General features: G+C 49.1%; 1 protein-coding gene across 1 annotated transcript in view; it reads right to left on the bottom strand.

Annotated features, from left to right (window-relative positions):
* Positions 1 to 12582, bottom strand: part of CLPTM1L (CLPTM1 like) — a 98808-nt gene that overhangs the window by 22425 nt on the left and 63801 nt on the right. The window contains exon 8 of the mRNA XM_075316122.1: positions 4245 to 4348. Coding sequence (XP_075172237.1) covers positions 4245 to 4348 — 104 coding nt within the window. The remainder of the gene's footprint in view (positions 1 to 4244; positions 4349 to 12582) is intronic.

Genomic DNA, 12582 nt, shown 5'->3' on the forward strand with positions numbered 1-12582 from the left:
CCGACCAGCGATCTGACCTGGTCAGGATCGCTGCTGCATCGCTACATGGTCGCTGGTGAGCTGTCAAACAGGCAGATCTCACCAGCGACCAGTGAACAGCCCCCAGCCAGCAGCGACGTGCAAGCGACGCTGCGCTTGCACGGAGCCGCCGTCTGGAAGCTGCGGAGACTGGTAACTAAGGTAAACATCGGGTATGGTTACCCGATGTTTACATTAGTTACCAGTGTGAGCAGGGAGCCGCGCACACTGAGCGCTGGCTCCTTGCTCTCCTAGCTACAGTACACATCGGGTTAATTAACCCGATGTGTAATGCAGCTACATGTGCAGAGAGCAGGGAGCCGCGCACACTGCTTAGCGCTGGCTCCTTGCTCTCCTAGCTGCTGTACACATCGTGTTAATTAACCCGATGTGTACAGCAGCTACATGTGCAGAGAGCCGGAGCCGGCAGCACAGGCAGCGTGAGAGCTGCAGAGGCTGGTAACTAAGGTAAATATCGGGTAACCACCTTGGTTACCCGATGTTTATCTTGGATACAGCTTACCTCAGCTGTCAGACGCCGGCTCCTGCTCCCTGCTTGCTTCATTTGTCGCTCTCTTGCTGTCACACACAGCGATCTGTGTGTCACAGCAGGAGAGCGGCTTTGAAGAAAACGAACCAGGGCTGTGTGTAACGAGCAGCGATCTCGCAGCAGGGGCCAGATCGCTGCTCAGTGTCACACACAGCGAGATCGCTAATGAGGTCACTGCTGCGTCACAAAAAGCGTGACTCAGCAGCGATCTCGGCAGCGAGCTCGCTGTGTGTGAAGCACCCCTAAGAATGTGAAGAGATAGGGATTTATGAACGCACCACTCCAAAATAAGCAATTTCAATCTCCATAAGGGATGTGGCAGAGGATGATATTTAAAGGGAGGGTTGGTGCATTGAGCACTTGGCTATGTCAATGGTGCACCAAAGCTCCCTCATTTACATATGTAACAATGTTTTCTTATAGAACAAATGTACTATAATCTACAGTACCAGCATGGGCTAAGCGCTATACAGAGGTCTAATAGTTCCATTCCATTTTGAGAGTGACAGAATCCCTTTAAGAAAGTCTTACAGCACCAGTCCAGTACTTTTCTTCGCTGGAGTGGTGATTTTAACCTAAGGTCTCTGACTGTACTCATATACTCACCCTCCGATGTCTTCCACTCTTATCAATAGTGATGAGCGAACCCGAACTGTAAAGTTCGAGGTCCGTACCGAACACATGATGTTCCTGCACACGATCCCAAAGTCGAGCTGTGTTGTGGTTTTTTTACTGTTTACTAGGAATTCATGGTGGCCAAGTCTAATTTGGCGTGACACCATAAGTTTTGGGCTTAGTACCAGCTGAAAATACAAAGCTGGTATTAACCCTTTTATTATACCAGCGTCCACCGCCATCAGGGCTGCTGGGTGAGCCGGGTAAAGCGCCTGGAAATAGCGCTAAGCAACAATGCGCCATGTCCAGGGGCGGCTGCGGTTTTTAGCATTGGGGGAAAGAATGCTTGGGCCTTACAACGCTGAGAATCCCAGCCCCCAGCTGCCTGGTTTTAGCTGACTGGTTATCAAAATACGGTGGGAGCCCTCACATTTTTTTAATTACCGTATTTTTCGCTTTATAAGACGCACCTGATTATAAGACGCACCCCCAAATTTTGTGAAGGAAAAGAGAATTTTTTTTTATGTTAATAGGGGTCCATCTTATAATGCCAGTGTCCGTCTAACAAATCATATAGGGTATATGTCCCTCATAGCCCCCCATCCTAAAATTAGCCCCCCTTAATCTGGATATGGCCCCCTTATATTGAATATAGCCCCCTTGTGCTGGGACACATCCCCCTGTGCTGCCCATGGCCCCTATAGATGGCACATCTCCCCTGTGTTTGATATGGCCCCCATACAGCTGCCCATGGCCCCTATGGATGGCACATCTCCTCTGTTAGATATGGCCCCCATAGAGCTGCTCATGGCCCCTATAGATGGCACATCTCCCCTGTGTTAGATATGCCCCCATGCTGCTGCCCATAATAAAATAAAACACTCTTTCCTTACCTTTTCAGCGCTGTCCCTCATCGTGTCTCCCACCTCGCAGTTGAGCTCCGGCCTCCTTCACTTCCTGGTTCTTGCTGCCGGTCATGTGATTGGCACTGCAGAGTGATATCATCTCTGCGTGCCTTATCACAGACAGCAGCAGCAGGAGACAGGAGATCAGCGCTGGAGGTAAGTAAAGCTTTCTTATTTTACTATTGGCAGCAGCACGGGGGGCATATCTAACACAGGGGGGGATCATGTGCGATCAAAGGGAGCACAGGCACATATAATATGCCCCGCTGCCCCAGCCCCTCAGCGCGATGCGATTTCAGCACCACGCTGCTGATGGACAGCGGCTGTGCATATTATATGAGCGGGAGCAGGAGATCAAAGGCCGCCGCGCGCAGCTTCACTAGCTCCCAGCACCGCTCCAGAGCGCACCCTGCAGTATATATATATAATATATATATATATATAACAAGATGAAGAAGGATCCAGCAAGGCAATATATATGTGTATATATATATATATATATGTGTATATATATATATATGTATATATATATATATATATATACATATATATATATATACATATATATATATATATATATATATATATATATATATATATATATATATATATATATATACACACCCCCCGTATATTCGGTTTATAAGACGCACCCCCTACTTTCCCCCAAAATTTGTGGGAACAAAAGTGCGTCTTATAAAGCGCAAAATACGGTATTTTTTTTTAAATACTTAAAAAAAAAAATGAATGGGCTTCCTGTATTTTAATTGCCAGCCAAGGTAAAGCCAGGCAGATAGGGGTGGCAGCCTCTAGCCGTCCGCTTTATCTGCGCTGAAAATCAAAAATACTGTGGAGCGCTACGTCATTTTTTTTTAATTTATTTATTTTTACACTACTATATGTGTGAGGGACCCAACAGTCAATCACAGACGTGGTCATGCACAATGGGCATCTGTGATTGGCTGTTGGAGTAACCTTGACTCTGCCCATACATTCTAGATGCTAGAATGTATGGGCTGGTTTCAAGTTCCTCCAGCATCCAATAACAGATGCCCACTCTGTGACAATGTCTGATTGTCTGTTATTTTAACAGTAACATGAAACACAGAGAAAAAAAAATATTTTATTAAAATTAATTAGGACTATATCTTTATTACCCAAAACTCTCCCCTAAGACGTAGTCCAAAGGTGAGTGAGCATCTTCAGCTCTGCTACATCTGTGAGAAGAAAAACACAGGTCTGCTCACACAGATTCAGCTGAGAGCTGTCAGAGACTTCACCCGAGTGCATACCTGAGGCCGGTCAGCTGTGACCCTGGGTAACCACCACTGACTACCGGACCTTCCATGACATCATAGCCTTGTGACCAGTCTGTAACCCACGTGGTAATACAACATCATGGAAGGTCCTGTAGTCAGTGGTGGTTACCCGGGGAAAAAGCAATGATCGGACTCAGATGCAGAAGCGGCTGGGAGACAGTCTGCAGGACTCCTTGCGGGACCTGTACGTATAATGACAATGTTTATTATTAACTATATTTTTTATGTCACAGCCCATCACATAACTGTAAAGTCCAAGTTTGGGGTTCAAACGCAAGTTCCCTCAGAACTTGAATATGAACTTTACCAAATGTTCAGGAGAGGCTCCAGATCCAGAATATCGGGGGGTTCGCCCATCACTAATTATCAATGCCACTGTGGTCCCGTGGCACACATTAGTGACCGGAACTTCTGACTGTCTGGAAGTCAGAAATTACATCACAAGCTCGCTCACTGCAAATCTATAGGAGCCAGAACGAGGCTTTCATAGAATTGCAATGAACAGTACTCTCTGGTCCACTCCATGAAATACTGCACTGATCCGGAAGGTCACAAACAGCTGCAGCGATAGTGTACGAAGATGCCAGAGGGTGAGTGAGTACAGGAGTAAGGTTAGGAACATTTGATTAAAAGCACAAATCCGGAGGTGACATTCTCTACCCCTCCAAAATAAAATGAAACAACCCAAAATGCTGGAGTGATGCCTTAAGGGTCCGTAACCAGAATATTCCAAAATTATAGAAACTGTTATAAATGCACTTTTTTATATTACATACTGACGACATTCAATAACGGTAATTTTATAAGCTTAAAGAAATATTAACTATTAAAACTAACCTCTATTACAGCTCCAACGCCCGCAGGAATTAATACGAGTAAACTGGTTTGCTCATCCAGAAGAAACAGGAAGATAACCACAGTACTAAAGCAGCGCCACAATACTTCAAAACAAAAAGAAAATACATTACCTTGAAGCAGCAAAACAGAAATGAAGTCAAAATGATTCAGTGACCATTGCATCACAGTACAATACATTACATGCAGCCTCTGCGCTGCTCAGGGCAAGTAGGAGAGGCGAGTGCAGCGGCTCACTGTACACCGAGCGCTGCTCACAGCCCCAAGGACTGGAAGCCAGCTGCTGCCAAACCTCCACTTAGACAACTGCAAGTATTTAAACCAGGATTTGCCTGCAGTTACCATTTATAGATTGGCTTTAGAGTTTGCCATAGCCATGTTGTCAGTAAACTATGAACTGTGTTGTATGATCCACCGGTGTCCCATGGTTAGTCATGTACCACCACTTGTAATGACAGATACAGGGGAGACAAAAAGTAGGTCTTCAATATCAGTTTTATAGTTTATACATATGTGAAGAGAGAAAATCTGTATATTTAAAGCAGAAAATCTGTGTGTGGTAGCAAATTGAATACAAAACCACAGTTATCACCCTATTTGAGTGAATTTTCTTTATGGGCCACCTCTAACACCAGACTAAAAATACTGAGAACATTAAAACTCAAACTCCTACCCGCTTCTCGAGAGTTGGTCCCCTGAATTTAGGCTCTATATTATTATAGATAATATACTGAAATATTATGTATTTTACAATAAAATGTTTTAGCCTTAAAGAAGGGAATTTTGTTTACTTACCGTAAATTCCTTTTCTTCTAGCTCTAATTGGGAGACCCAGACAATTGGGTGTATAGGCTATGCCTCCGGAGGCCGCACAAAGTACTACACTTAAAAGTGTTAGGCCCCTCCCCTTCTGCCTATACACCCCCCGTGCTCCCACGGGCTCCTCAGTTTTGGTGCAAAAGCAAGAAGGAGGAAAAATAATTATAAACTGGTTTAAAGTAACTTCAATCCGAAGGAAACTCGGAGAACTGAAACCATTCAACATGAACAACATGTGTACACAAAAAAACAGGGGCGGGTGCTGGGTCTCCCAATTAGAGCTAGAAGAAAAGGAATTTACGGTAAGTAAACAAAATTCCCTTCTTCTTTTTCGCTCTATTGGGAGACCCAGACAATTGGGACGTCCAAAAGCAGTCCCTGGGTGGGTAAAATAATACCTCGTAAGAGAGCCGTAAAACGGCCCTTTCCTACAGGTGGGCAACCGCCGCCTGAAGGACTCGTCTACCTAGGCTGGCATCCGCCGCAGCATAGGTATGCACCTGATAGTGCTTCGTGAAAGTGTGCAGGCTCGACCAGGTAGCCGCCTGACACACCTGTTGAGCCGTAGCCTGGTGCCTCAAAGCCCAGGACGCTCCCACGGCTCTGGTAGAATGGGCCTTCAGCCCTGAGGGAACCGGAAGCCCAGCCGAACGGTAAGCTTCGATAATTGGCTCCTTGATCCACCGAGCCAGGGTTGATTTGGAAGCCTGTGACCCTTTACGCTGGCCAGCGACAAGGACAAAGAGTGCATCCGAGCGGCGCAGGGGCGCCGTACGAGAAATGTAGAGTCTGAGTGCTCTCACCAGATCTAACAAGTGCAAATCCTTTTCACATTGGTGAACTGGATGAGGATAAAAAGAGGGTAAGGAAATATCCTGATTGAGATGAAAGGGGGATACCACCTTAGGGAGAAATTCCGGAACCGGACGTAGAACCACCTTGTCCTGGTGAAAAACCAGAAAAGGGGCTTTGCACGACAACGCTGCTAGCTCAGACACTCTCCGAAGAGAAGTGACTGCTACTAGAAAAACCACTTTCTGCGAAAGTCGTGAGAGGGAGATATCTCTCATTGGCTCGAATGGTGGTTTCTGAAGAACCATCAGCACCCTGTTTAGATCCCAGGGTTCTAACGGCCGCTTGTAAGGTGGAACGATGTGACAAACTCCCTGCAGGAACGTGCGTACCTGTGGAAGTCTAGCTAGGCGCTTCTGGAAAAAACACAGAGAGCGCTGAAACTTGTCCCTTAAGGGAACCGAGCGACAAACCCTTTTCCAGTCCAGATTGAAGGAAGGACAGAAAAGTAGGTAATGCAAATGGCCAGGGAGAAAAACCCTGAGCAGAGCACCACGACAGGAAAATTTTCCACGTCCTGTGATAAATCTTGGCGGACGTTGGTTTCCTAGCCTGTCTCATAGTGGCAATGACTTCTTGAGATAACCCTGAAGACGCTAGGATCCAGGACTCAATGGCCACACAGTCAGGTTGAGGGCCGCAGAATTCAGATGGAAAAACGGCCCTTGAGACAGCAAGTCTGGTCGGTCTGGTAGTGCCCACGGTTGGCCGACCGTGAGATGCCACAGATCCGGGTACCACGACCTCCTCGGCCAGTCTGGAGCGACGAGGATGGCGCGGCGGCAGTCGGCCCTGATCTTGCGTAACACTCTGGGCAACAGTGCCAGCGGAGGAAACACATAAGGGAGCTGAAACTGCGACCAATCCTGAACTAAGGCGTCTGCCGCCAGAGCTCTGGAATCTTGAGACCGTGCCATGAACGTTGGTACCTTGTTGTTGTGCCGGGACGCCATGAGGTCGACGTCCGGCACCCCCCAGCGGCAACAGATCTCCTGAAACACGTCCGGGTGAAGGGACCATTCCCCTGCGTCCATGCCCTGGCGACTGAGATAATGTGCTTCCCAGTTTTCCACGCCTGGGATGTGAACTGCGGATATGGTGGAGGCCGTGGCTTCCACCCACATCAAAATCCGCCGGACTTCCTGGAAGGCTTGTCGACTGCGTGTGCCGCCTTGGTGGTTGATGTATGCCACCGCTGTGGAATTGTCCGACTGAATTCGGATCTGCTTGCCTTCCAGCCACTGCTGGAACGCTTTCAGGGCAAGATACACTGCCCGAATTTCCAGAACATTGATCTGAAGCGAGGACTCTTGCCGGGACCACGTACCCTGAGCCCTGTGGTGGAGAAAAACCGCTCCCCACCCTGACAGACTTGCGTCCGTCGTGACTACTTCCCAGGATGGGGGTAGGAAGGATTTCCCCTTCGATAATGAAGTGGGAAGAAGCCACCACCGAAGGGAAGCTTTGGTCGCCTGAGAGAGGGAGACGGTCCTGTCGAGGGACGTCGGCTTCCTGTCCCATTTGCGTAGGATGTCCCATTGAAGAGGACGCAGGTGAAACTGCGCGAAAGGGACTGCTTCCATTGCTGCCACCATCTTCCCCAGGAAGTGCATGAGGCGCCTCAAGGGGTGTGACTGGCCTTGAAGGAGAGATTGTACCCCTGTCTGTAGTGACCGCTGCTTGATCAGCGGAAGCTTCACTATCGCTGAGAGGGTATGAAACTCCATGCCAAGGTATGTGAGCGATTGGGCCGGTGTCAGATTTGACTTTGGAAAATTGATGATCCACCCGAAACTCTGGAGAGTCTCCAGGGTAGCGTCGAGGCTGTGCTGGCATGCCTCTTGAGAGGGTGCCTTGATCAACAGATCGTCCAAGTACCGGATCACCGAGTGACCCTGAGAATGGAGGACCGCTACTACAGTAGCCATAACCTTGGTAAAAACCCGTGGGGCTGTTGCCAGGCCGAATGGCAGTGCCACGAACTGCAGGTGTTCGTTTCCTATGGCGAAGCGCAAGAAGCGCTGGTGCTCTGGGGCAATCGGAACGTGGAGATAAGCATCTTTGATATCGATCGATGCAAGGAAATCTCCTTGGGACATTGAGGCGATGACGGAGCGAAGGGATTCCATCCGGAACCGCCTGGTCTTTACGTGTTTGTTGAGAAGTTTCAGGTCTAGGACAGGACGGAAAGACCCGTCCTTCTTTGGGACCACAAACAAGTTGGAGTAAAAACCGTGGCCCTGTTGATGAAGAGGAACAGGGACCACCACTCCTTCTGCCTTCAGAGTGCCCAGCGCCTGCAGAAGAGCCTCGGCTCTCTCGGGAGGCGGAGAAGACCTGAAGAATCGAGTCGGGGGACGAGAGATGAACTCTATCTTGTAACCGTGAGACAGAATGTCTCTCACCCAGCGGTCTTTTATTTGTGGCAGCCAGGCGTCGCAAAAGCGGGAGAGCCTGCCACCGACCGAGGATGCTACTAGAGGAGGTCGAAAGTCATGAGGAAGCCGCCTTGTTAGCGGTGCCTCCAATGTTCTTTTTAGGACGTGACTTAGACCGCCATGCATCAGAGTTCCTTTGTTCTTTCTGAGACCTTTTGGACGAGGAGAATTGGGACCTGCCCGCGCCCCGAAAGGACCGAAACCTCGCCTGCCCTCTCCTCTGTTGGGGAATGTTCTGTTTGGGCTGGGGTAAGGATGTATCCTTTCCCTTGGATTGTTTGATGATTTCATCCAGACGCTCGCCAAACAGCCTGTCGCCAGAAATTGGCAAACTGGTTAAGCGCTTTTTGGAAGCAGAATCTGCCTTCCATTCCCGTAGCCACAAGGCCCTGCGGAGTACCACCGAATTGGCGGTCGCCACCGCCGTACGGCTCACAGAGTCCAGGACAGCATTAATAGCGTAAGACGCAATTGCCGAGGTCTGGGTGGTAATGTATGCCACTTGTGGCGCGGCCGTGCAAGTGGCTGCTTCAATTTGCGCTTGACCTGCTGAGATAGCTTGCAGCGCCCATACGGCTGCGAATGCTGGGGCAAAAGAAGCTCCGATAGCTTCATAGATGGATTTCAACCAGAGCTCCATCTGCCTGTCAGTGGCATCTTTGAGCGAGGCCCCATCTTCCACTGCAAGTATGGATCTAGCCGCCAGTCTGGAGATTGGAGGATCCACTTTGGGACATTGAGTCCAACCTTTAACCACGTCCGGGGGGAAAGGATAACGTGTATCCTTAAGGCGCTTAGAAAAACGCTTATCTGGACAAGCATGGTGATTCTGGATTGCCTCTCTGAAATCAGAGTGGTCTAGAAACATACTCTGTGTCCGCTTGGGAAACCTGAAACGAAATTTCTCCTGCTGAGAAGCTGACTCCTCCGCCGGAGGGGCTGAGGGAGAAATATCCAGCAACTGATGGATGGACGCAATAAGATCGTTCACTATGGCGTCCCCGTCTGGAGTATTAAGATTGAGAGCGCTCTCAGGATCAGAATCCTGATCAGCTGTCTCCGCATCATCAACCAAAGATTCCCCCCGCTGAGACCCTAAACAATATGATGTCGAGGGAAATTCTAAGCGAGCCCGCTTAGTCAATCTGGGGCTGGGGTCTAAGTCAGAACCCTCAGACTGGGATGTAGGAGATACCCCGGGAGGACATTGTTGGTCCAACTGAGGGGGGCCCGGGAACAACGATTCAACAGGGTCCCGTTGCTGAGATACCGGCCTGGACTGCAAGGCTTCTAGTATCTTAGCCATAGTCTCAGAGAGTTTAGCAAACTCAGTCCCCGTCACCTGGACAGTGTCAACAGGTGTCTCCCCCTGGGCCCCTCTTAGCATAGGCTCCGGCTGAAGAAGTGGCACAGGGGTCGAACACTGCACACAATGAGGGTCAGTGGAACCTGCCGGTAGTGGGGTCTTACAAGCGGCGCAGGCAGCATAATAAGCCTGTGTTTTGGCACCCCTGCCTTTTGTGGGCGCCATGCTATAGTTTTCCTTGAGTTACACAAAAGGGTATATAGCCAGAATGCACTGTGCTCATACAGTGTAAAGTATATATGATACACAAATAATGTACCAATACACTACAGCACCATGGGGCTAGCACCAACAGGTGCTGCTTACCAGCCGCCTAAAGCGGTTGTGAGGCCACCAGAGACCGTGTCTGGGTCTCCCAGGACTTGTCCCTCTTCTGCAGCGTCGGTGGAGCTGACAGGAATGGCTGCGGCGTCCTGACGAGATGAGGGAGCTGTGGGCGTGGCCGAGAAAGAGCGCGAACTGGTGCTCACACCGTGCACAGTGAGGGGGGTGGAGTATGTAAATCATACTCCAGCCCTCAGAGCTGCTCGCTCCGTGCAGCGTCCCGCCCTTCCCCCTGCCTGTCAGGGCTGAGGGCGGGAGAAAAGTAAACTAGGCCGCAAGGAAGCCGGGGACTCTTGTAATAAACGCGGCCGCCGTAAAAGCGCGGCCGGCGTGAAAGTCCCCGGCGAACTACAAGTCCCAGCCGCGCCGCAGTGTCCCATGGCAGCGGCGGTTAGTGCGGTAGCCCTTACATATAAACACACTCAGCGACGCTGAGTGTGTAATGGCACATATAGACCCGGTCAGCGCCGCGGTCCCCGGTACACTAGCACACCCAGCAAAGCTGAGGTGATGCCGTGCGCGGTCCCCACAGGGATACAGAGTACCTCCAAGATGCAGGGCCATGTCCCTGAACGATACTCGGCTCCTATCCATCAGGCTCCACAGGAGTTGTGGATGGAGCACGGTCTCAGTGCCTGGAGACCGGTAAGATCCCACTTCACCCAGAGCCCAGAGAGGGATGGGGAAGGAAAGCAGCATGTGGGCTCCAGCCTCCGTACCCGCAATGGATACCTCAACCTTAACAACACCGCCGACAAGAGTGGGGTGAGAAGGGAGCATGCTGGGGGCCCTATATGGGCCCACTTTTCTTCCATCCGACATAGTCAGCAGCTGCTGCTGACTAATCTGTGGAGCTGTGCTGTGCGTGTCTGACCTCCTTCGCACAAAGCAAAAAACTGAGGAGCCCGTGGGAGCACGGGGGGTGTATAGGCAGAAGGGGAGGGGCCTAACACTTTTAAGTGTAGTACTTTGTGCGGCCTCCGGAGGCATAGCCTATACACCCAATTGTCTGGGTCTCCCAATAGAGCGAAAAAGAAATTGTATTTTTCACAAGGAGTAATATTAAAAAGTGGACATTATAATTTCTTATGCAATATCTCCCAAACATAGTGATAACCCATCCACAGTAATGGCTGAAAGTGTTGACACCCTTGAAATTGTTCCTGAAAATGAAGTATTTCTCCCAGAAAATTATTGTAATTACACATGATTTGTTGTAGACATTATTATTGCTTTTGTGTGGAAGACCACAAAAAAAAAAAACTGGGAAAAAATGAAATTGGACATAATTTCACACAAATCCAAAAATGGGCAGTAAAAAATTATTGGCACGCTTAACGTAATATTTGGTTGCACACCCTTTGGAATAAATAACTGTAATTATTTGTTTCCTATAACCATCATCAAGCTTCTTACACCTCTCACCTGGAATTTTGGACTCTTCTTTTGCAAACTGCTCCAGGTCTCTCATATTTGAAGGCGCCTTCTCCCATCAGAAATTTTAACATCTTTACACAGGTGTTCAATGGGATTTAGATCCGGACTCATTGCTGCCACTTCAGAACTCTCCAGCGCTTTGTTTCCATGCATTTCTGGGTCCTTCTTGAAGTATGTTTGTGGTCATTGTCCTGCTGGAAGACCCATGACCTAGGAGGCAAACCCATATCTCTGACACTGGGTTCTGATAATCTTCAGATTTTAAGATGCCTTGCACACAGTCAAGGCACTCCGTGCCAAAGGAAGAAAAACAGCCCCAAAGGATCTTTGAACCTCCATCATATTTAACTGTAGGTCCTGTGTTCTTTTCTTTGTAGGCCTCATTCTATTTTTGGTTAACAGTAATATAATGTGTTTTATGAAAAGCTCTATCTTGGTTGCATCAGTCAACTAGACACATTTCTGGAAAAATTTTGGCTTACACACATTTTGGCAAACTGCAGTCCAGTTTTTTTCTATCTTTGTCAGCAGTAGGGTTCTTCTGGGTTTCCTGCCGTAGCATTTCATTCAAATGTCGACAGATTGTTCACGCTGACACTGATGCACCCTGAGCCTGCAGAACAGCTTAAATTTCTTTGGAATTCTTAGCCACCATTTGAATTATCCTGCATTGCAAACTTTTATCAATTTTTCGCTGCCATTCATATCCAGGGAGATTAGCTACAGTGCCATGGGCTGTAAATTTCTTGATTATGTTGCACACCCTGGACAAATAACATCAAGTTCTCTGGAGATAGGGTGGCTTTACATGCTGCGATATCCGGTCCGATATCGCTAGCATGAGACCCGCCCACAAAATCGCGCACCCCCGTCACACATACTTACCTGTCCTTCGACGTCGCTGTGACCGGCGAACCGCCCCCTTTCTAAGGGGGTGGTCCGTTCGGCGTCACAGTGACGTCACTAAGCGGCCGCCCAATGCAAGCGGAGGGGCAGAGATGAGCGGGACGTAACATCCCGCCCATCTCCTTGCTTCTGCATTGTGGCCGGAGGCAGGTAAGGAGATGATCCTCGTTCCTGCGGC

The sequence above is a fragment of the Anomaloglossus baeobatrachus genome, chromosome 6, assembly GCF_048569485.1.
Source record: "Anomaloglossus baeobatrachus isolate aAnoBae1 chromosome 6, aAnoBae1.hap1, whole genome shotgun sequence".
NCBI lineage: Eukaryota > Metazoa > Chordata > Amphibia > Anura > Aromobatidae > Anomaloglossus > Anomaloglossus baeobatrachus.